The sequence below is a fragment of the Haliotis cracherodii genome, unplaced genomic scaffold, assembly GCF_022045235.1.
Source record: "Haliotis cracherodii isolate W230 unplaced genomic scaffold, xgHalCrac1.p SCAF_1, whole genome shotgun sequence".
Lineage (NCBI taxonomy): Eukaryota > Metazoa > Mollusca > Gastropoda > Lepetellida > Haliotidae > Haliotis > Haliotis cracherodii.
The window spans coordinates 12,008,570-12,035,388 of record NW_027266264.1 but is presented as its reverse complement, the minus strand read 5'-3'; the positions used below and the strand labels follow the sequence as shown (position 1 = coordinate 12,035,388).

Genomic DNA, 26,819 nt, shown 5'->3' with positions numbered 1-26,819 from the left:
CACTGTGAGCTGTTGTTCCCCTGTAACATACACAGCTATACCCTGACATACAAGCAGTGTGATTCAGCACTTCTTTGTGAGAAAAGTTGTAAAACATTGCCATCCATTCATGAGTCCCTAATGCTGTTTGCACTGCACGAACTGCGTGTTAAAAAACCAGCATCAGCATGAAGTCACAGCAAGCCTGTTTATCAGCTGTGGAGAACAGGCTTGCGTTCCCTATGTGTGTTTACTCACTCGAGGCCCTGCTTAGCCCTATAACACCAGGTCAGGTGTTTTGTCATCTTTTTTTACCCACCGGAACAGGCTTGGCCATTTCATTCACAAGCGTCCTGTGCCAGCTTATTGATCTTGATAAATAAATTCATAGATTTCTGTGTATGGCTACCTCTCCATGCAGTATAATTTATTGGGAACAGGTCCCAGCCTACTTGCATTGTGCCCAGAATGTCGCCACAGGGTAGACTGACCTATGGAGGTCAGCTGTTTTAATTGCTGTAATATTTTTTCAAGTGGAAAATAATGGCTTTTATGACAAGGGCTAAGAGTTATATTATGGGCTCGAGTGTTTTTTTCTGGTGGGTCAGGGCTTACAGGATATGGTGCTTTTGACTTGCCCATGGTAGAACTTGACCAAGATTGGGTCACCAGCCAGGCCTCCAAATGGACATGTGTTTTATTTGCCTCTGGGTCAGTGAAACTTAAAGGTAGGATATGTACTGTGTTGCTGTATACAGTGTATTGGTCATATTTAAGCCAGTATTACATCAGTAAGCGCTAGGTATGATCCAAAGTTAAATAAGGAACTTTAATGTTATTATGTATTTATTTGAATTTTTTAATGTCGAAATATAGTGGATGTTTTTCAATGATTAAATTCCCTATGATTTCTGCAGTATGATAATGCTTCATTTTGACATTTTAATAGGATAGGTTGACTTTCATATCAATTAACATTTTCTTTAGGCTTAGTGGATGAGTGCTTTGCTGCAAGCTTTGTTACTTATTTGGAAAAAAGATCATGTTTGGGTGTGAATATTGGTTATTTTCAACTTATGATGTTTGAACTGTCAGTTATCTTAATATGGATTCAACAGATATTTAGTTTTACTTACATTTGCCAAATAGTTCTCAACTTGCTCCAAACCATGGCAATAATTTTGTATATACCGGTACTACAAGTCTAAATGTTGTATTTATAGATCTTCAGAAACCCATACTTGCTGTATAAGGCGACTATGCTTGTCATAAGAGGCAACTAACGGGATCGGGTGGTCAGGCTCGCTGACTTGGTTGATGCATGTCATCGTATCCCACTGGATTATCTGGTCCTGACTCGATTATTTACAGACATAGAGCTGGAATATTGCTGAGTGTGCCGTTAAACAATAAACAAACAAACAAGTCTAACATCAATAATAGGCTCAATATGTATACTGTAGATGTTTTTTATAACAAAACAAACAGATGGTAACGTTAAGGCAGTAACATACAGGCTATTTAGTGATAATATTACATGTACATAAAAATTTGAACCTGCATATATATTTAGAAAGTGAGATGAACATTGCTTGTTCCTGTTTTTTATCCAGTGTCAGTTCAGCCATATCATAAGTTCAGGATGTAGGTAAGGATAATCAGGAAATTATTCCACAGTTGTCAATTTGGAAATGCTTATCCTCTCATTCTTCACTGACTGATACAAGCATGGAATAATGCTGACAACTTCATTCTGCAGTCTGTTTGATTCTTATTGACATCATGAATGGTCTCTTATCTGCCTTGCTGTTTTTAAAATAAGTTGGCATCTGTGGGCAGAATATCTATTTGAAGACATAAAATGCAGAGTTCTGGCGTCAGTTATAATTGTGCTTTTTTCATTGTTGATAAAGATGACCTTTTGTCATTGACTGTTACACGATTGATCATGCTCAAAATAGTCGTTTGTTTGAATTTGAAAAGATAAATGCAATCCATAAATGTCAGAATATGATGAACTGGAAGACAAATTGTTGCTGAAAGTTTAGGTATTGTTATCATTTTTGTGTGTAAATTATCAATTTAGTTCTGTCTGCTAAAGATAATACAACTTATAGATTTGTTTTTTGTGGGGATATTTTCTATAACCCAAGAAATAATTGAGGTCTGGCACATGAATTTGTCTGTAGGATGAACAGGGTAAATCCAGTTGAGGTTGCAGTTTTACTGGGAACCTTCAGTAATATACTTAAATATTAAGGTGAGGTGAAATGGGGTTTAACATCGCGTCCAAAATTATTGCACCTATATAGCGACGTGCATGCATGTGTGTGTGGCTGCTTGTACTGGTCCGGACTGATGCTGATTAATAGTGCCAGCTCACTCAGATACCATGCCGCAGTTAAACATGAATATCCTACTCAGACACAGTATACTGACTCCGAGCGCCAGACAGGGTAACAACAAGTACCATTTTTTAACGTCTTTTGGTATGATGCGGCCGGGGATCAAACCCTGAGCCTTTCGCTCTCCGGGGGAAACTCTACCACTACACCACGGAGATGGTCCTTAAATATTAAGTAAAGGTAATGTTTCTATATTGTATTGTAAATCTCCCTGCATAAAATCTATATGCCTGTTTTAACAAATATTACTCTTAATACTATAGTAGGCACAGTTTTACTTTCTATTGATATACTTGTCAATGCTATATTCATATGACTTGTCTTTGTAAAATGTTGTCAATTTTAGATCTCAATGTGATAAATGTACTTACTGCATCCAATAACCCATTAGTTATATATTCATTTCTTACAGGTTGATCTCATATGAAAGCCTGACTTTTTATGAGGGTTCTTATTTGCTCAAATATGTAATATGCACCAGTCCCCTGTCCAGTAAAATATTCATCCAAAAGGGGCATGTACTCTCATATGTAGTATATACTTTGGATGTAGTTGTCGGGTTAATATGTTTACAAACTGGGACTTTTCCCACAACTCTCAACAAGTCATTTGTTAAGGTATCTTCAGTACAAATAACTTGATTTAGGAAGGTTTTCTGTTTCTAACATGGAAGGATAGTTCATGTATGTTCCTTCAAGCTTTGGTTACTCTTGGAAGACTTGTAGGGTGGTGGTGTGGTGGTGTGAAGATGAGTGAGGAGTGATGGTGGATCTGATCTATCTGATCAGTGCATATCTAGTGCATACAGTGTCAGTGCATATCCAGTGCATACAGTGTCCGTGCATATCTAGTGCATACAGTGTCAGTGCATATCTAGTGCATACAGTGTCAGTGCATATCTAGTGCATACAGTGTCAGTGCATATCTAGTGCATACAGTGTCCATGCATATCTAGTGCATACAGTGTCAGTGCATATCTAGTGTATACAGTGTCAGTGCATATCTAGTGCATACAGTGTCAGTGCATATCTAGTGCATACAGTGTCCATGCATATCTAGTGCATACAGTGTCCATGCATATCTAGTGCATACAGTGTCAGTGCATATCTAGTGCATACAGTGTCCATGCATATCTAGTGCATACAGTGTCCATGCATATCAAGTGCATACAGTGTCCATGCATATCTAGTGCATACAGTGTCCATGCATATCTAGTGCATACAGTGTCCATGCATATCTAGTGCATACAGTGTCAGTGCATATCTAGTGCATACAGTGTCCGTGCATATCTAGTGCATACAGTGTCAGTGCATATCTAGTGCATACAGTGTCAGTGCATATCTAGTGCATACAGTGTCCATGCATATCTAGTGCATACAGTGTCCGTGCATATCTAGTGCATACAGTGTAAGTGCATATCTAGTGTATACAGTGTCCATGCATATCTAGTGCATACAGTGTCCGTCCATATCTAGTGTATACAGTGTCCATGCATATCTAGTGTATACAGTGTCCATGCATATCCAGTGCATACAGTGTCAGTGCATATCCAGTGCATACAGTGTCAGTGCATATCCAGTGCATACAGTGTCAGTGCATATCTAGTGCATACAGTGTCCGTGCATATCTAGTGCATACAGTGTCAGCTGGAATTAACTTTGTTTCGCCTGCACCCTTGTCCTGCTGTCACACCTGTCTGTCTGTCCTGACACATCCCTTTGATCACACAGCTAATACATGCTAAAAAAATACACCACACAGCGTTAGAAATTGGCACTTGTCCTACAGTCCTTGCCAAACTGCCTAATAGGTGAGGTATTAAAAGGACTAGTAGAAATTTGCCTTTTATTAAGGTTTTGCTATATGTTATCATCATAATGACTAGTGGACTAAAACTGTTAGTTTCTACTGCTTCCACTTGAAGATGATTGTGTATTTGTTTCAATATACCATACTAATGCATGACTTGGTACAGTTTATGGTTACTGATGCACAGGTAGGGTGGCAGGGTTTTGACAATAATACTAAAAGATCTTTACAATTTCAGTTAATTTTCTCCTATTCAAAACAGTGTAAAGTTCAAGATTGTATTGACTATTGACCAATATTGAAGTAACCGGGATACCATATGTATTAATGTAAGACAGGCAGATTGTCATTTGGTGTGAAATTGTGTCAAATCATTTATTTCGGTGTTGGACACAATATAGTGTTTTCTACAAAACAATTTTGCAATCAGGTTAGCGAAGTATTCCAGTAGGCCACGTACCTTATTTATAATATCAGTTTAATATCAGAACAAATACATGTTTCTCTTATGGGTGTTTAATATGTAAAACTCAATTGTGCATCCCTTGATGTGAAACAATTTCCAGATGAAATCCTTTATATGTGTCAATATATAATCTATTTTACGTGTATGTCCTAGTGGTACAGATTCAACTATGTATATAAGTTCATAAATATATCAATTCAGTTTCCTATGTAAGATTTGATCAACGTTGTCGTCAGTGCTTTATGAAAGTAGTGAGGAGGATCGAGACTGTACTTGTTCTCCGAACCATTTTTCAACTTTTCTTGTAAGTGATACACAATTGAGGCATTTCTGAATTTTTTACTATAGCCAACAGTGTTTCTTTAATAGTCCCATGACTGTGGTTATTGACAGGGCCCGAGCCCACACCGAAACAGGCCACAACCTGCCCACGCTGGTGAAATAACTTGTTTTGGAGTAGTTGTTTATCAGTAGTATGGATTTCTCCCTGATAAAGTCAGTTGCCTGCCCTCTGACTGCCCATTGTTAACACAGGCCAATGTACCAAGAGCAGCAGTCATACATAATAGCACTATGTTGCAAGATCTTAGATACTTGTCTTTCTAGCTTGTAAGGTTTATCTATAATTTCCTAATGTTGTTAAGCATATTAAAGTACCATATTCGACTCTTATTAGAATATAATTTTGATGGAAAAAAAAACTGAGTTGAAAGATAATTTTTGTGGTTTATGCTGACAGCCTGAAATGTTTATATACGACAGACATATTTTTTCAGAATATAATTGACCATAATTAAAGGTGCATATATAACACACAAGTGCATATTATACGTGAATAAATAAGTCTTTTGTACATTGATCAATCGGAAGGGGTGCTAACTGGGATTGTTCACTAGCCAAAATATAAGCAAATATCGTCGTGGGCGCTTATCAGAGCGGGGCGCTTATTACGTCAATTACGGTACATCACTATGATGCTTTATGATTTACTTTTGGAAATTTCATCTTTTGTGTAAGTTTTGAGTTTTTCTGATTTTGATACAGCAGTGAGATTAAATTCATTAGTCAAAACATGTTTTTTACACTTTATTCATAAAGTGTACAAAACACAGTTAGTCAAATATAAACTTTAAAGACAATTACCATCCTGTAGAATCCAGTAGGTGGTGAAAACTTGGTGTAAAGGGGCAGCCTACCTGCCAAGTCAACTGTGATGGAAGTAGAACAAAGTTTTGAAGTGACCATGGTTGTTGTGATGTGAATGTTGACACATGTACCTTGTTACCTACATCATTTGACTCTTCATCTCTGCGACCTACTCACTTTGATGACAGGCCTATAACATCTCAAAATACAGTGTTGGTATTTAACATTTGCCATGGTTCACAAAGCACACATCAGTTTTTGTGCCAACAATTTTCCTTCAGACATTACATGGTAATTTTCCCATGGTACGATTGCTGTGAACCCTATTATGAAAGAATTCTATAGTGGGTGCCAGCACTGAATGATTTTGATATTTTGCTGCACAAGAGCACTCGAAAACCCTTTACCCTTTCAAGTACAGATGAAGTATGAATTATGAATTAATAACAAAGAGATGAAAAAATAGCGTTGGCCGAGTGGAGAGGACCTTAGACTTCCTGCCATTAAAAACGGACCTGATAAAAACTTGTTGATTTATGTCATTAGAGGATATGATGTGTTATGAAAACATGACATAGAGATGTTTGAGTGGTTTACTTGGTGTAACAGACAAGGAGGCACTCACTGAGGATTAATGTGGAAGAGGCCTCATGAATTAACTTCTCAGGGACTATTATGGTGATTATTTTTCAATCTTTACTTTACTGGTGTCCTTTTGAGTGAGTTTAGAATACGAAGTGATTTGGTTTGATTTTTAAGGACATGACAGCAACACTGATGGTATTATTTTGTTTGTGTTGCTACCAAACGCTACCAAAATAATAATTGTTCAACATATCAGCTAATGATCATCTATACTTAGCTCAACACTTCAGTGTACATATCAACATGCTTGAATGTACGTTAGGCTATAGTATCCAGTATACTACTGTAGTATTTTGCACTAAAACATATATATTTATACTTGTTTAGTTAGTTTTCAAAAATATATATTACTTGAAAACATTTTTTTTTTCCAAATTTGAAAATAATACATACTCTTATTGATAATACTTACTTGTTTTTATCAATAAATGCATGTTAATTTAAAAGACTTTGGCAAATATGTGTAAGTTGGTTTAAGTGTGTTAAATAAAGATTAATTAGTTTAGATACAATAAATATGCCTAAATGACCTCTGTTGTGCATATTTAGGCTATTTATTCTATCAAGTAAACACTTTATTGTAACTCTACCAATGTATACTGGCTGTGTCATACAAAAATAAGCTCGAACCATCCAGTGTCACTTTAATGCAACCTAAAAATGTATGCCCATATCTGCCACATTCCCTCAACTGGTGTGGTCATCTGACGCATGATAATAAATTATGTTTTGGGAGGAGTGTTTGGTCAGAGAGAGGGGAGTGAGTCAGGGAACAGATCAATAAATACTTGCTATTAGCCATGTTGAGCTATATCATCAGCATATCACATGCCACACAACTTTTTTCTTGTAAACATTCTCTGGCAAGTGTGATGATTTGTTTAAATAGGTACACACACCCCTGAATTATAATCACCAGTGGATTCTCTGTGTTTCCTGTTTTTCGGTTTTATAGGATTTCAGTCACCTCTTGACATATTTTTAGCCTGGTCAATCACAGGTCAGTATAGAGTGACTTGTAAATTGATTATAAACCTGAAATCTTGATTATAAACCAGCTATCTCGCCCAGCATGTGTGTTGTTTAGCTCAGGGTATATATATATATACAGCTTACAAGCTGGTATTACCTTGTAAACAATGCATTGAACAGTTTGAAAATGTGTTCATGCTAAAAAGCATGAATACATTTTCAAACTTTCAGGTCATTCTGAAAAAAAATCATGATAAATTGTAACTTGGTTAATATTTTTGTTATTTTGAAATGTATTCGTCAACATAGATTTACATATTCTAAATGGAAATCTTGAGGTATATGTATATGTTTATTTGGGCTGTAAAGAGAACTTTTAATTTGAAGACTTTATCAGTATATGAATTTTTTTTTATGACAATAGGGCAAAAATCAGTTAATTTCAGTGCAAGATTTCAAGTCTTAATATTCTAAATCCCATCACACATGTAAATGGTAACAGTGATTCAGTACAGGTCAGCAATGCAAATAATTACTTCCCATCCTAGGGAAAGATACAGGTGTATTATCTCACTGACCTTTGATGTGTCACAGGGTAAAAAAAACGTGACCAAACCAAGTATCACTGACACTGCCACTGATACCTTCAACTCATATCATATGTATTTCACATCTTCACCCAATCAGTGGCCAGTCGCTCTCTAAACAGTTCCGCTCCATAAAGGTACAGTTTATTCAGTTCATTATCTTCCTAGCCTCAATGTTCTTGTGATACAACATCAGCTAAATATTACCATGTGGTTGAGTGGGGGTCAAATAGCAGAATAGTTTGGTTATGTCACACGCTGATTTATGGATATTACTATGGGGGCTGTACAACATATTATTAACATGCAACAGTTCAAAACTGGTCGGAAAGTAAGTATGAAGTCACTTTAAAGTATATCAAAACTTAATAATGATTAAAAAAGTGCCATTTATTATAATTATAAATACTGCTAAAGTGAACTGACTTTTACAAACATTAATGTGTAGAGTTCACTCCCGTCTGTAATTTTGAAAGGTGGGGCGAAAGCAACAAGGCTATGCTTGTGTAATAGTGTGAGACTTAAACAGCTGACTTTGATGATAAGTTCACTTTACTCAGTTTTAGATCCGGTTCATGTTATTAGAACAAAACACTTGGCAATACAATAAAGAACATGACAGTGCATGTCCCAAAGAGAAATAAACACTTCAGTGGTGAAAACGTGATCGGATTCGGAAACAAATACAGTTCAGGAGGGATGTCACTCCCTGTTGCATCTTCTGATGACCTTTGACCCATGTTGATTTCGTAGTGTGCTCCGTCTCCTTACAAATATGGTAGTCTGATGATAACGCATTTAAAAACAGGGATAAGGGTCTATATCCCATTGTTAAGAGGTGTATATCCTATTTTGTGTAAGCCTGTCCGTGCTGATTGAGTCCAAGGTTCCTTCGGTCTATGATGTCACTTGAGGCCTGTGAAGGTTGGGAAATGTTACAGTAGCCAGGAATCTGGGCTGTTATTGAATAAGATGCACACGGGACTTTGACATTGTTTTGTACTAGGGTTAAAGTTTGCAGGCTAATCCGTGAATAGTTCATACCTGTGTTTGCGGAAATTGATATTTTTGGATTGAATTTCATTTTCAGTTATAGTCAGAAGACAATGGGGTGTAGTCAGGTTGTAGCTAAGAATGCTGAAAGTAACTGAAATCTTAAATTATCAAATCCCAAGTAACTTAATGACCGTGAAACAAATGTGTGAACTTAAATAAGTTAATGGTTTGACAGGCTGAAAACAAGACCTGTTTTAGTAGTAAAATGTTTCTGGTAGGATTTTAATATCTGTTTGTATATGTTTCTTAATGAAACTAATCAGCTTTATTGCTTTGATTATATGATTGACTACAGTTACAAGAATAAACTGTGGATAACAATCACAGCTTCAATGGAGATTTCTGTCCTTTTATGTCCATTACACTGAAGATTATTGGATATTTGTATTTGAGATATCAATGATAATGTTTGAAAAGCTCTAGGGGAATATCAAAATGTAAAAAGAATTGATATGATGACACATTGATATTATTACAAAGTCATAAAAATTGAAATGTCAGTGTTATTTCTAAGGATATCTGTGGATATTATTATGTGATAATTAATTTTTGAAACTTGGAACACTATTCATGAGACACTAAAAACATGAATATGACAAAATTAGACTGTTCAGGAGATCCTGTTTGAACAATTAGCCTTAAGGCTGCTCATTTATCATTCTATTTTCAATTAATTGTGATAACTATTTTTTTTACTTTATTACAATATAAGGTTTGTATTACATTTTTCAATTATAAGATAATATTATAAAAAGTAAAAAAAACGAAATTGTGAAATTATGCTTCTGTACTAGTGGTAGAAAGTAGTTATGCATATGTATCATTTTTCTTATTATGGTATACATTCCATTTAATCTTTAAGAGTTGTAATGATTTCATGAATATTGACAAGTTGTTATGTTGCCTCGGAATCTTGGTCTGTGGGACACACAGTGGTTAATATTCTGCCTATTTGAAGTTCCCAAAAGCAATGTACGACATTTTGAAGGGAAAAGCATTCTTAGGTTTCATCTAAACAACCAAGGACAACAACCTTGATAAGTGATTCAATCATCCTCCAACAGTGGACAAAACAATCTACTACTACTATTCATTTTCAGTAAATAGTTATATTTAAGTATTGCTATGTTTTTCTGCTCATAAACCTCAAAGTCTTCTTTCACAGACAAGTACTATTTGGGGAATGAGGGTTTGGCTACTCGGGTGTTCATCGGCCACGTTGCTGCAACCCTAAGTGGGCCTCAACATAGCTTCAATCAGCTGAGATATGTTTTGTTCCTCTGACAGTGTACAAGCAAGGGGAGTGGTGTTCAAGGACTTTTATCTTCCGTCACAAACTTATTTGTCATATCAGGCAGGTTTCATCTACATTCAACACAACGGATGGAGAAAGTCAAACCACCTTTCATCAGTTTGAAATCTCTTGACGAATAACAATGAGGTATAGTGATGGCTTGGTTAAGAATAATCACTTGTTTCATTTTGTTTCTTACTAATTTTCAAATACAAGTTCTATATATATTAGTTAAGATATTTCCCAAGTGGATTTTTCAACAGGGTTTTGTTAATACAACTAATTTGAGCCGGTTATTATGAAATATGTTATTCAGTGAAACAGTATTTCCATTACAGTACACGGTACATGTTGGGTTGGGCATTGTTATGATGTTCTTGCCTAGCAGCATTGATAATATAACATCAATGAGAGGATAGTCCCACAAAACATTGGGTACCCTTTGTGCGAACACCTGGTGTCATCACTGGTTTTCAGTGATCCATTCATATATTTTTCACGGCTACATTTGTATTTTGCCTTTTCCCCCCAATGGAATCTGTTTTGTTGGATAATTGAGATTGGATATTCTCTTGCATTGACATTTTATATTTACTAATGATGAAAATATAAAATGTAGAAAATTATTTTTGACTGATGTTATGAGAAATAAATGTCTTCGGAGTAATAAAAAAGTATGTTTGTGATGGTGAAAATGCAACAGGTGCTGTGTTATTACCACTGTTGTCAGCGTCCCAAGGATATATTGAAAATAAAATAATAATATGCCAGAAACAGTGTACAGTATTATTTGTATATGTATTTATTACATTATTCCATTGTAATAATCAAGTCAGAATTGAGATGGATAACAACCAACTCGAGTAATGGTCCATACTTAGCTGACACATTACTCTCATATTGACATGAACATTTTATATGTTTCTCATCAAATTTCAGGATATTTTCAGAAAAAGCAATATGTGAATATTCACGACATACACAAAACAACAGAGGAAGGAATATGTAGGATTTGATGTTTTTACAGTCATTATTATGAGGAAATAAATAGATTTTTCTTTTCGCAAACCTTAATATAAGGAAGAAGCATTAACCATGCATCATTTTTGTATGTAGTTCCATGTTAAACTTGATGTTGAGCTGTTTTTCAATGTCTAGTTCAAAAATGTAATACTACTTTCATTTTGATAGGTATAAGATTTGATGCCGTGTTTGTAAAAATAATCCAAAGAAAATTCATTTCTTCAATATGACATCCTGAAAATAGTTGCAAATTGATGTCCTTTGTCTTAATGTTAAGAACATTTTATTTTAACTGAATTAGAGAAAGATGATTATGAAATATCATATCAATAAGCAGGCAGTTATGTAATAAACTGCAAGATACCCTTATATGTCTAGACTTACATTTCCATTGACTTTCTCAGTTCTTAATCAATTTTATTTTTAATTTGATTTGTCTTGTTAATCATGCTGGTGGGACAATAACTGATATCTTATCATTGTTAATATTTTTCATCTAAAATGTATAATTAGTGGTCTTAACACCCTGAGATGCATAGTGAGTAGAATTGGCCTTTAGATATTTCTTATTAGTCTATTAAGACAAAGAAATTGAAAATGTCCACAAGAAATCATAGACAAAATTACATTTTCACCCACATTTGCTCTAAACTAATATATTGCATTGTTTTGGGTTTCATATACAGAGTTTTCATGACTTGGAGTATGTCTGACATATTCTATTAGAAATGACATTGTTCTATCCTGTCCTTATTAAATGAATATTTTGCCAACTGTCATTTCGTTTATTTCTAGTCTCAGTAACTAGAAGTCCTGCTAATGACCAATCATCATAATGACACTGTACCCTCTTTCTAGAATTTCAGGCCTAATAAACATTTCCCCAATAGTGTCAAAAAATGTAGAAATTGTGAAAATCCATCTGCTAGGCGATCACCTTCAGAGTATATTGGTTTCCACATCTAATTGATGCAAGGGACATAAATGGCCATTTCACATTTTGAAGGATAAAATCATGTCATATATTTCAAAGAAAGCCTTCCAGTCTGCTGGAGTGAGTGACATTTGCAACATATAAAGGCATTTTTATGTGGGGGGAGGACAACAGAAGAGCCTGTATTGAATGTGAGTCGACTTGCTTAGCTTCTCATCATCAATTCATCTTTGATTCACAAGCAAGACATATAGACAATAGGTACAAACATTAACGTACATTCCTCTACAATGGACATAATGAGGAGTGGATTTCCGTGGTGAGTAGAGAACATTTTAGGCGCTAGCGGTAACGTGCATCTGTTTACTGGCCAATTTTCTATAGGTTGTATTCCATATTAGTTATTGATCATATTTTGTCTTGATTAATTAACAGAATTTGTTGAGTCTTACATATCTTAAAAATGAATTTGAATTTTGAAGTAATTTCTTTAAACATTTGTGTAAGTACTTTAAATTATTTGTGTTCTATTAAATTTAATGTAATTGAAGAACTAACTGGTATCATCAGAGAAAAGAAGCTGAAAATGACAAAAATAAATTATACAGTACCCTCAACATATATGTTTTGGAATAAGACGTGTGATTTGTCTTATGCTGAACATTAGATATTTCTGTTTAGGTTTAGTATGGAACATGTAGGTTTGAAAAATGTCCTAGTATGTAAGATAATTATACAGCATACCATCTGTCAACATGGCAGCAGATTTTCACCCTATGGGGTGGATCATCATGATAAAGTTTTTCATTTCAATTTTTCCACTAGATGAGATTTGCATTGAGCTCAATGATAGGTCCTTTGTAAGCCTGCTCTATACAATACAGGAGGTGATATGTGCCTTAGGCTTCACAATAACTGGGTAGGTGTGATAGATTAACTCTGAGTGCTGTAATTTGGGGATTTTTCCTAGTGGAGTTAATGTTTGCTTTGAGTAAATAAAAAGGTGCAATAAATCAGGCTTGTTCTGGTCAAGTGGCATGTCCTGGGGTGTTTTTTGGTGGGAGCAATGTAGTGGTCACAATGTTGAACTGACCAGAGCAGTGACCACTGATAAGAGAGACGGTTATGTCATATTGTTATCAGCTTGAAGTCATGTGACTGGTCAATGCAGTGATGTTAAAAATATTTCCTATTGTGGAGTGACTTGGGTTAGAGTAGCATCGTACAGCAGTAGCTATTGCATCCTGTCAACTGACGTCTTTTCCGGCCAATAGACGTAGATATATCGCAATCGGCTTTTGATTTCATTCTTAATCAGGGAAAGAAGGTGTCATCTGCTTCGTTTGTTAAACATTCTTCAGTTGTGTTTGGAAAGGTGCTGTTATCTCCTTGTACACCAAAGTGACCACTGGTCAGGTGGTCGAAGCGAGTCAACAGAGCTGTTTCCGTTAAAAACAGTGGTCAGTACCGAGCGGTCAGTTAGGGAATAAAACACGTATTCCACTACTACAAGTGTTGGCCCTGCACCACACAAGAACACCAGCAGAGATAGCCAAGCAGGCAGGAGCCCAGTGGTCAGTCAGTGTGGTATATGCAGCAATAACACCACTGGTGAATACGATGCTATAGTCACTAGCCAGTGGTCAGCTATTGCTCATTATTTATGGCTGTTGGCCGGCTGGGCTGAGCTGGCTGACTGAGGGAGATAGATAGATGGACACAAGGCTGACCACTAGCCTGGACAGCTGATTACAGTCTCTGGACAGGAACACTGGACATTACTCAAACATATTTTTTTGTTCTGGTTGATGATGGAAGGATGGTCAGAGAGCCAAAGCTTGTGGATGACCAGTGGCTAGATTGTGCCATGTAAACAGCCTGGACAGTTCCGTCATTGACCTAGGAAGTTGCAGAAAAACACTGACCACTGTCAAAATGAAGGACATTTTTAGTGACTATAGCAGCAAAGACACATCATGGCATGGGTAAGGATGCATCACGTTACTTTGCAAGTATATGCTGGAGAGAATTCTTGTTGTCCACTCGAGTGAATGGATGGTTCGGTTTATGTTCATGTTCACACGAGTTTAGTTGAGCTTTTATTTGAGTCCGTGTTTTTAGCAGTTGTTTTGATTCCTGGCATGGTTTAAAATGAAATCTTTTCAAGAATTATCTGAATTTATCAAATGTATTTGAATGATGTTCTATTTATTCTGTATTGTTAACATTTTTGCAAAAGTGCAAGACAAATGCAGCTTTATTGACATCTGTTATGACCCCATGGATCAAATCACTGCTATTTTGTTTCCAAGAATATTTTAGTCATAAAAACCAGACATATAAATTAAAGCATGTAAGCATGTTTTTTTTTCTGCTAATATAAAACAGAGACCATTTTTTTTTTTAACTGATAGGGTCTCTGAATAAAATAATTAAGAGTGGATGTATGCTTAGTTTTACTAATATATGTGCAGCAAATGAGAATGTTCAAACAATTTATACTTGTGTATTTTCAAATAATTTATTTGTTTCATATTTATTCTGAATGTTATTTAATTTAAATGGTTTTGTTCTTTGGCAGCAGTAGATGTATAGAGGACTCATTCTTATTTTTGTATGTTATCATCTAAAACATACATCATATAGTGTAGTCATGAAATAAATAAACTGTACAGAGTTTCATGCACATAAGACTTGTGGTAAAAATTGCTTCTTACATTTGCACATACATGTATTTTAATGGGTGAGCTGTAAGTTCAACTACAAGTTAGATAAGGCCTGTTTTGGGGTGGGAATAAGCTGAATTCTTTTTATAAAAACATTAAGATTTGTAGAAAATAAACATAGTTTATATGTTTTTTTTCAAGGTTAAAACTGTAAAAGTTGAAGATGAATTTATAGTACAAAAATTAATTTTAATATCATGTCTGACCACACTACCTGACATGTATTATACAGTAACTGATAAAAGATATTAATATTAGAGATAGAATTCATCAAGACATCCAATTGCTTAATCCTTTTGCAATTATAATGTATTATTTGATATGAGTCTATGCATATTACAATTTGATATGGATTTTCTAAGAAAAGCTTATGAAAATCAAATTTATATGATATCTCTATGACAGGTTCTTAATGTATTATCAAAGAGATATTAAATAACCATCAGTACATTCATTATAATCTATTTATGAAGAATTCATATTTTGTGATTTTCTTTTAATAGAAAGAACATTTATAATCATATTGATAAGATGTTTAATTATATATCCCTTAAAGTTAGCCCTGCTGTTAAATGCACTGGTTTATGATAAAATAAAGACATACAATATTGTTAGATAAGGTTAAAATATGAGAACTCAAAACCCACTTGTCTTATAAAAAAGCACTTTTACTTTTAATCAGCAAAACTGCTGTAACTGTTCTTAAATTATGTGAAAATATCAGATGCCCCTCTATTAATCTGTCTGGAATGAAACAATGCAGAAAAAAGCATGTTGTAATAAATTACTCTAAATTTCTTATCAACAAAAAGCTGATAAGTCCAGTAATAATTGAAAGGCAATGTAATTATCAACTTTGTAGGATCTAAAAAAATTTTTTTCTGTAATTATTTTTACAGGACTTAATCATGTTATTTTAAGGGTCAACAAATTTATTCTACTTTATTTATTTTTTTCACTTTTCCTCATGACATTCACCCTCAAATCTTTTTATATCAACTAAGATTAATCCTTTCAATCATTCTTTCAAAAGCTATCACAAAAATACACTGTTCAAATATTTAACATCAATTTCTGTGGAATTTGCCACATTATGTCATGTTTGTAAAAAGGCTGAAGAATATTGTGTGAGCCCAGAGTGTTAAAGTGATCACGCTCAAGCCCTTACGTCAGAGGATTAACCCATGGCGAGCTAAGCACATTTCCTCCTCCACTGACAGATGGTATATAACTACACTCCTGTCATCCAGAAAGAATATGATCACTTTTTAGGGGGTTAATTAACATCTGGCCAATTATCTGAGCTGTTGAATGCTGTATCCTCTCTGTGTAGTGATGTAATCAGGTTCTGTGAGTGTTAGTAATTGCATGCTCTCTCAGATTAACTTGGGAAATATTCATAAAGGGATTCCCTCAAGTACCCTGGCAACAAAAGTGCACTTTAACCCTTTGCTGCCAGCAGACATTTGTATGGAAGGTTGTGCATAATTCATCAACCTGCTAAATTCATAACCTTCATGTTCCATTATTTTGATGTTATTATGCGAAGTGTTCCTTGCTTTCTTTGAAGTTGAGTTCTCCATAAACATACAGGGAACATGTGTAGGGGGCTTTGAAGAAAATGAATGAAATTAGTAAGGGGGAAAGTGTTAATGCTGTGAAATAATGTTGCATAATATCTGAGTGAAGAAACCACACTACATTAAGCAAAGTAAACACTAAATTCTGCAAGCTTGTGATAAGTTCAGCTGATGTAAGATTTGATGAGAAGCTCACCTCATGGCTTATTTCTTGTATACAGGTCAGAACTGTTGGCTGAAGAAGGAGGGAAAGTGATTGTTTATCTCATTTAATCAGGAAAACATTCACGAAACAGCATTATTTTGCTGTAATGTCATTTCATATTTCATATAAACTTGCAAATGTATGAAAAAGAGATTTATAAGATCTACTTAACAGATTTAATGGATGTGTTTTATCATTTGTTTGTTTTATGGATCAACCATGCAATAAACCTACATTCCAGATTCCGAGAATTCTTTCCATAAACAATCTAAACATTCCTAGCAAGTTGTTTGACTGTAGTTAGCAGGTCGTGGGTTAACTGTCTCTGTAGTATTACATAATCTGTCAGAGAGAAAAATGTGCTGTCAGCTGTGATAGCCATTGGGAGGGAGATAGGGCTGGTTGGATTACATGGGGGAGAGAGGGGGAGGGGGAAACTGAATATTTCATGAGGGGCCTGCATGTCCAGCCATGTAATAACTGACCACCCCTCTTTATAACATTTTGTTTGCTGACAAGCACCTCGTTATACAGAAACTCCAGGCTGCCAGGCTGACTTGATGGAATATCTCATTTATGGAGCTTTTAGGAGAAAGGAATCTTTCTCATCTATATTTGCTTCATTTATGCAGATATATTATGCCTGAATGCATCATTTATGCTGCATAAATACGCAAATAAGGGATAGAAAAATGACCTATAAGACTGCTGATTAATGTTCCTAGTTAAAAGCTCTGCATACAATAGTTCCGATAGCATATATTTCCCAATATCTATTATTTTCTCCCAGAAATATATATGAGTATAATTAAAAACGTAGGTTCAAAGTCTGAGTTGTGAAAGCATAACTGAAGACATAGTGTCACTTTGTTCTCATAATATACTTGTCATAGTTGAAATCATGTGGTTGACTTTGTGAATTGCCTGTGTCAATCAAGTTCTACTAGTTAAGAAGACATTGCATAACTCACAACACCAGAGGATTGAAGATGTCCATATTTCTTGACACCCAAATGCATTCAATTAAGACAGTGATATGTAGACTCATTAATTAGGGAAAAGCACCACCAGTGGAGACCTTGACATGTACAAGTATATTCATGTTCATGTCACAAGTTGTTTATTGCTGCTGCTGCTTTGATAAAGTGAGTACAACTTGAAAATGAACAGCGGGATGAAATGTCGTTAATTTCCGATGGGGACAAGTGAATCTTCTGACATGTACATCACTGTTGGACTTGACATGCCTAACAGGTTATGTCATCCTTTCTGGTGATGAGTAACTGCCTGTAACAGTCTGATTGATAATAGGGACGAATCTATTTTGAAGAAGGTAACAATCATTCTTCTTCTCAACAATGACACAGATTGTGAATTGTCAGTTATCTAAAATACCAACTAGTTTCTATCTGGTTCACAGTTGTTATTTTGTTCATAACTTGTTAGTCACCTTAAAGTTATACATAGTTTATTGTAGTTGAAAAAAAGAATAAGTTTATATCTTATTAATAAAAGAAAATGTGAAGAATGAGTTAAGGTTTTAGCAGAGATATCTAAAGATTATGGAAAGAGTTTGTCATTTAACTTAAACATGATCATCATCTGAAAAATGTGAAGAAAATTTAAAGATTCTGTATCATGATTTAGAAGAACTAACAGTGGTAATAGTAATTTAAAGACCTAGGCTGTAACCTGTCACTCTAAACGTGTACAACACTGTCACTACAGGGTCTAGGAGATGAGGCATGTCAGCCCCTTGTTTATTTGTGTAAGACGACCCCATTGCGTGTATTAAGTAAATGAATTTCTGTCAGTGGTCCTGCTTTGTCCAAACAACAGTAATGAGAGATGCAGATGATGCCAGTTGCAGATGGTCAGTGCACTGGCTTGATGGATGGCCTGATAATAGGGGGAGGGACACAGAGATAATAGGGGTGCTCCCCCTCCCGGGTTACATCACAGTCCCTGGGGCTCTCTAGGTCTCCCTGGGCTTTGTGTGGAGGTAAAAACCTTGTCTATAGCAACCATCTGTCCCTGATGTCATGTTCAGTCATAGGGTGCCGATTCTGACTACTTTGTCTCAGAACAGGTGATGGTCTTTCCTCAAATAGTTCTACAATACTATTGATGACAGACAGTATAGGTACACGCAATATAACTTTTCTAAATAAGCAAGGACTATATGGTCTGACAGGTAGAAAACCTGGTTTCTGAAATGTTGGATTATTTAGAGGATCAGGAAATCTAAATATATGAAAGTGTACACAGAAACTTACTCCATCTTCATCAGGTGTAAAAAGATGCTTACATAAGCTCAAACAGTAGAGGTAATTTGCATGTCCTTTTTTTTCCCTCTTATGAATAAGTGTCTGCGATAAAAAAGAAGTGTTGAAACGTAATATGAATAAATTTTTCAATGATACTTTCACGACAATTTTTTTTACAATAAAAACATTTACAGTAATTAACTCCTTTTTATTTATAAAATTCAATTGGTCCTAATTATCCCATATACAAATCTTGTAACTTCCTTGAATTTGTGAATGGATGCCCAAGATTTATTGGGTGTAACCATCTGTCCCCTGTTGTAAAACTCTCAGTGATAAGGCCAGAGCAGGGACAGTGATTGTGTTAGCTCATTGTTTGGCCAAAGTTACATCACAATAGCTGTAAATGCATAAAAATGACCTGGCCATATGTCATGTTACTCCTAAATAAGATATGAGTGCTGCATAAACTTTAGCCTATGGGTCAGCTTGTGTAGAACACTACAGGTCTTGCTCACACTCTCCCACAGGAATGGGTGCATATGTTGATTTTAACATTTTAACTACAATTACACCGATGTGCCAGAGAGTTGATCATGTATGTATGAGTTTGTGAAAACGTTTTCTTCATGTTTTGTTGATAGATGATAGGAACATCAAAGGGAAGATTTTGATTCTATTGGATTATCATTTTTTCTAGGCAGAATTACACCATTAAAGCCTTTAGAAAATGTGTCAATGACATTCTTGTCACAATTGCTAGAGTTATTTATTTCCACCAATGTACATATTCCTTTAGCACCAGAGTAGGACAAAGCATCAAGTTATTCCACAGATGTTCCAGCATAGAGTTATGCATGTTAAATACAGTAAAATTATCAGTTGAAAAGTACTAACATGATAAGGCTTGTTTGGTCACGTAGGCCCTATGTTTTAGTCAAGACATGCTCCCAATGTCACAGCTCTAATATTATTTTGCTGTTATTACCATAAATGTCATGAATAATGAGTACTGGCGCTCTCTCGCCACTGGTCACTTTTCTGGCCCATGTTTCGTGACCAAAATAACATGAGTCATCCTGTTGACCAAAACGTTTGTTGAGTTGATTTTTTCCCCCATAGCTGTTCATAATCTTTCCTTTTTCTTGTTTCATGTTCCTGCTATTCCTCCATAGTATTTCAATAATATGACATTTATACCTGTTTCAAATAATAAACCTATTTATTTCAGAGACATTGATAATAAGAATTGATAAACATATACACAAAACGTGAGAGGATATGATTCACGGAATGTGATATTCAATTAGTTTAAAAGAATGCTTATAAATGTGAAGTCCTGTTACAGTTCTGTGAAAGCTTTTCCTGAAAGCTGCTAGGAAAAGGGCTTGTTTAGGTGTAACAACAGAGAAGCATGTCACAGACTCAATGTTATGTTAATTGTTTATAATGTGACAAGTCATCATGAGAACTTAACAGGATGTTTAATATTAAAGTGCAGTTTGTGAAATACAAACTTGAAGTAGATCCTGTTTGTCATAAAGTTTTGCGCAGATACTTGGAAAGGGAAGGTAATATAAAAAAGATAGATACATTAATCAATAAATATATCGATTGAACATCCATTTCTTTCAAATGTCATGATATATTTCATTAAGGAAGATTATTTTGATATGAATATGCAAGCTAAGTCAGGATGATTAATATATGAATATATCCAATGATTTATTGTCATTAGGGGTGAAATGATATTCTTTATGATAGTCAGTCAAGTTTAATGATTATTAATGTATTTAAGTAGGGAAATATGAAATAAATCTTGAACTAATCATCGTCTAGAGGCCCTAACGACAGCCTGGCGAATGAAGACCCCGGTCTGTCCCAGTATATCTACTTTCCACATGCATGGTCAGTCCGCCATGCTGTAACATAGGATCAGATTTCAAAGCTGACCGCTAACTTTGACCTATGCAAAACAGTATTAATGGTAATGAAGAACCAGAGCTTGCAAATGGAGATATACAGAGTCCAAGTGGGTCCTGTTACTTATGGTGAAATTCCCAGGGCTTGGAGAGGGAGGTTGAAGGATGTACTGGGAGGAGTTATGTAGAAAGGAGGGAGGGGGAAGAGAAAGGGAGAACGGGGGGATACAGCCACAGTGAGAGAAGAGCTTATATAAGTGTGATTGTAAGATTGGATGATACATCTATATTTACATACACATGTCTGTATTGAAAATTTGTCCAAATCAGGACAAAATAAAGGGATTTAGTGTTTATGTTCAATTTGTATAAATACTCTCATATTTTGACAAAGAACAAGAACAAAACCTTTTGAAGAGCATCAACCAAGAATCGAATCGGACTGTTGTTTCTAAAAATTGAATCAGTTTTGTTTTCTGGTGCCTTTCACTCAAACCAAATCACATACATTATGTAATATCTGTTAAGAACCAACCTGTTATTAAAGTAACAAATTCTCATTAAATTTATCTTTTATTTCTCAAGCGGTTGGTATCATTATAAATTCATTCCCAGTATCTTTTCAGCTTTCAAGGGTAAAAAACCCTAGCTGCTCTATGAAGCTTCCCGCTCGCTTATCACACTCCTCTCTAACAATCACTTGTTCCGCCACAGGCCCATGGCTTTATTCAAGCTGTTTATTGTGAGATAGGTAAATCCTATAGGCGAACCCTCCAAGTGATCATCTGCTCTATTATGTAGGAATAAAGAAGGTGGGAGGTACTGGGTGATCTTCTAGACAAAAGACATTGCTCTGGAGAGCTTCATGTATGATGTGATATTTACAAGGGATAGTGTTTCAATGTTGCAGCATATGCCTTTATGAAAGGAGATTGAAACTTGAGAAGCTAACTTGCTATAAGGGATCTCATAGGATGAAGTATGGATGAAACAGATACTGATGAGCATGAAAGGGCGAGAAAAGGGAGATCTCGGGAATAACAATGGACTTCGTTGATCTTGATTTATATCACTGGATAAAAATGAATTAATTTTCATATTGATAAACTCCTCATCACTGCTTTGATGAATAGCTAGTATGTTCTTGATTAAATATTTGATTGTAGGGAGAAAAAGGGAAAAGAATGTTTAATAAAAGAAGTTCATGTTTCTATTTTCAAAACATGTATGGGAATTGTTGAAGGGAATAACAAAAATTTACTTTCTTTAAAAATTTAGAGATGGCATTAGCTAATGTTACATCCTTTGATTGACGGGGCCAGCATATTTGAGTCCGAGAATGTCAGTGTGTGTTTAGTATTCAATACACAGTGTATATCATTTTCCAAACACTTCCATACCTGAAAAGACCAAACATTTCTGCTGATAATGAGCTGTGTGACTTTGCTGGTAGTCATTCCATCCCTGAATCAGGGTAGCGAGAGCCAGGGTGTCAGTGACACCTAAAAACAACACCATCAATAGCCAAGATGAATTATTCCACCATTTCATAAATGATCAGTCTCGCTTATGTATAGACCTTTTCTCCATTCACATCCTCCCCACACCAGCATTCCCATCATTTGTTAAGATATTGCTGGTAATATTACTTATTCACTGTGTATATTGTCACAAAAATGTATTGGTAGGAAGAGTAAGATGAATTATTCATCAGGAGTACATATTATTCTGATTGACAATCCACTGGGGAAAGTCATTGCTGTTGACATTCTGTTTGGTTGCATTTATTTGATATAACATCACAAATCTTCACAACATGTTTAATCAAAGATCGAGGATCCATCATGCCAAAATAAGGACCCTGTGAGTAGTATCTATAATTTTTTCAAATTTATTTAATCAAGCTCTTAGACATTGTGTTTCTAATTTAAAAAGGTACAATAAAAAGTTTTGAAAACGTTTTTATTTGAAAAAGGCGTAAAATCGTGCTGTAGAAATTAGTAAGAAAACTGTTGCACATATTAAGATTGTCATTACATTAACAACATAATAATCCTTTATAAACAAATTATGAAGATAAATGGATGATGTATTTTTTCTGATTAAAAGAACTTGACCAGAGTGCAAAAGCACATCACTGTTTATGATAGATTATTCTGCCACAAGCCTGAATGGTATCAAGGAGGCAACACTGTGTCCTGGCAGACAAGGAAAATATCAGGAAAATACTCGTCTTGATCAGGAAATATTCTCCGTATTTTGTTCATGGCACTGCGGCCACTTCCTTCAAATAAGCAGCAGTGTTTCCTGTGATAAAGCTGCAAAAATTGCCATACAAAATTAGCTAACGTAAATTTGGCAGCTTTCTTAGTATCTTGTACCAAATCAAATTTAAATATGATTTGCATTTGTTTTCTTCATTGTGTGTGAGAGCCTACAGCTGAAAAAGGTGGCAGGAATAGTATCGGAGTGAGTATACAGGTCGTTCTAGCTTCTAAGTGTCCATTGGTCAAGAAAAGCTGCAGCATCAGTCCCACCCAATTTGGTCATGATAAATTAATCATTAGACTTAAATATTCCGCTGATCTAAGTTAGACATCATACGGTGGGATCAGTTTGGATGTTGCGCCTCTCCGATGCTCTCAGTATAAATGCTTTCTTGACTCTCTTCCAACTTTACTGTTCTCCAAAATGTTAACATTTTTTTACTGTTTTCTTATGTTTTGATATTTAAATTAGAAAATTGTAATTGGACATATTTTTGAAATGAATTATCATTTAAAATGAGTTAAAACTATTCTTCAAGGATCTTGGTATAAATTCAGTGATATGATATGATATGATAAGTTCATGTTGACTGGGTTATTATCTATGCCAAGATAACGTTGATATATCGGATGATTTTAGTTGTATGTGAGTTCCTGAAGGGCCCCATGCACCCAGTGTTTGCTGTCAACAGTTTTATTGCCAGAATAATTACAGAGATTATTTCTTACGTAAACACTATCACCTCAACACCTATTATTGAAAACTAACTATTCAGAAGGGTCAAGGATGTCTTTAACAGTAAATTTTATCTTGGACATGCTTTTAATCACAGGAATATAGATGCCAGAAATGATTTGTGTGCACTTAGCTGCCCTGCCCTCAGGATAGCCGAGGGAGAGTTTTTATGGTCCTGTTACCTAACACTGGTCATTTCAATGCCTGGGCTTGCAGTGTTATGTGTCTTATCTAGTAAAACATCACCACTACTGCCCTTTTATGGGCTGTTTATCTCCTGACCAGTTGCTAGCCTAGGGAGTGGTGCCCTTAACGTTATGTAAGCCCTGCATCCTTTGACCACTGGCATTTTCGTGATTGCTTAACCATCTGGCATACCTGTAGGAATAAACTGCTAAAATTTGTGGGCTTTGTTTTGCTAAGAAATAATTTCCTGAACAAGTAGAAATATGTGATGGCAACAAGATTTGTGTATCTGATCTTTATGCATTTCAAATATGCTATTGATAGGATTAAATTAATTAAAGTTCTGTTTGAATATGTATTTTGTGTAAAAAGAAATATTGCGAATTTATTATTGATTTTATTTTCTTAGTGTGTTTCAAACCTTCAACGCTTAAATTAAATGAGTTAAGTGAGAGATTGCTTATGGGGAGGAAGCATATTATACATAGCAAGTCAACATATCAGCATTCAGAACAAACTTAGATGAAATTCAAACAAGATGCTTGAGATGATTAGCTTTACGACATTCCCAGCTATGTCCAATATATCTATTTTCAGGAGCTCTACCAATTGTTATTTGATGGCTTGTGTGCTATTGTCAATGAACTGTCTGACATATTTTGTTGCAATATTTAAATATTCTTGTTAGTGCAGCAGATGTAGGTGTTTATGGGTTTTCAATGCTCAGTTGAATGCATGCTTTGAATGACGCTGGTATAAACTGCTCAGTCATAAGACGGCTCCATACTCCTGGGCCACATGTCATGGAGGATGGTTAGCAATATTGTTTTCTTGGTGTGAAAAATTCTTTTGAGATAAAAGGAATACAAAATGGGTGTTGAAAAACCTTCAAAAGAAAATGAAAGGTAAGATGACATATTTCTTCTATCATATGTGTGATAAGGAACATTCATTATAATGAAAATGACTTGAAATTAAAGAAAAATTGATTGTACAAGTTATACAAATAACACAAATATTATGTACTAAGGGAAATAATCATTTGATATGTTTGAATAGTGGCTTCTTATGAAATATCAAAAAAGTGTTGTTTAAAGTCTATGTTGATTTTATTTTTAAGTAATTAAATTCATAGTAACTGAAGCAATAATGCCATCACTCACGTTCTAGTCAATTTTATTTTTCTACACACTATATATAATCATTTCAGTGCAGTTCTATTCTGTAAGAGAGTATTGTCTTCCATGAAAAGAATCCCTAGTGCAAGGGAGAGAACTCTTGCTTGGCATAGGCCAGAGCTTTCACTGTTACAGATTCGTGAAGGTGACTTTCTATTTAATGGCAAATAGCTTTCACTCTGGTGATTTTAATCAAAACATTATGACTGTATCATATATTAATTCTTTGGAAGACAAATTCAAGTTCCTCCATCAATATTTCATGAATGCAAAATTTAAGCTGAAATTAAATTAAGCTTACAGCTATCATCCACAAATCGGTAAAATCAGATTAAATGTTTCCTAATTATTTGGTACAGAAAGATAATGTTTATTTCATTACTTTAAACCAAGTTAATGATCAATTAAAACAATACGTTTATTAGGTATAACATGACAAAGGATGATCTGTGGTATTTCTGTTTGAAGCAGCCAATGCTATAAACATCTAGCACTTCTCTACAAATTGTACTGTTCTCTAGACTCCTGGGTGCTTCATCTGTGGAATGCCTTATTCCTCTCCTTAGGAGGAATAAGGAAAACATTAAGGAAATTTAATTTAGATATCAGTTCTCCCCACTACAATGAACCAATCAAAATGTCAGCCTTAAAATTACATTAAACAAAATATCATTAACTATCTCAAGTTCTTGGTTCATGATTGGTGTGCTTGTAAGTTGAACTGTTTAAGTTAATTAATTTTGATATATTATGACCATTTGAGAAGTTTGAGGAACATACTACTAGTGTTTGAATGAATTGTTCAGAATTGAATGGTTTATTTGCTATAAGATTATATTTTATGTACGACATATATGTATTTACTATTTAAGCATTTTATCTCTTATGACTTGACAATAAAAAATAGGCTTGACAATCATGCAAATATTTAAGTTTCATAACTTACAGTTACTAAGGTGTTTTAGGAATTTTCTTGTAATTTAATGTTTTATTAAAATCAGAAAAAAGTTTTCTGGTATTCATTCTTCATTCCATGCATGATTTAGTAATGAGATACAAAAAGTCTTCAAGGTAACCAGGAGCTATCAACATAATTAAATATTCTCCTTAATATTTGAAATATGCAGCCTGTAAAATGTAAAGAATAATGTTACAGTAAGGATGCATCATTTTTTGGTTGTTGAAAGAATGTTGTTTTTCACAGGGCCAAAAAAAATATTTTAGAACGTTCATCTCACATGTTAAGGGCTGTTGAACAATTGAAACGTTTATTTTGTTTATCACTTGATGTGGACTGTTTAACCTGTAGTTAATGTATTCCCAGTGTTCAATCTGTGAAAGGGGGGATAGAGATGTGGAAGGCTAGTTTCAGGAGGAAGTGTTTCATAAAATCTTTCCTCCAGCTTTTTATCGAAGCTGAGTGTATTTGATTATGT

At 34.9% G+C, this 26,819-nt stretch overlaps 1 protein-coding gene across 5 annotated transcripts in view; it reads left to right on the top strand.

Annotated features, from left to right (window-relative positions):
* The window catches only part of LOC139472709 (uncharacterized), a 72,366-nt gene that overhangs the window by 29,455 nt on the left and 16,092 nt on the right, over positions 1 to 26,819 (top strand). Inside the window, exon 1 of one of the 5 annotated variants that reach the window (XM_071255170.1) lies at positions 6,412 to 6,483. The exons of 1 other annotated variant lie outside the window; for it this stretch is intronic. In XM_071255170.1, the coding sequence (XP_071111271.1) occupies positions 6,440 to 6,483 (44 nt within the window). In that variant the 5' untranslated portion in view covers positions 6,412 to 6,439. Of the gene's footprint in view, positions 1 to 6,411; positions 6,484 to 10,425; positions 10,507 to 13,639; positions 14,302 to 25,008; positions 25,111 to 26,819 lie in introns of those variants that run through there. 3 more of the 5 variants (XM_071255202.1, XM_071255163.1, XM_071255184.1) reach the window with 3 other exon arrangements.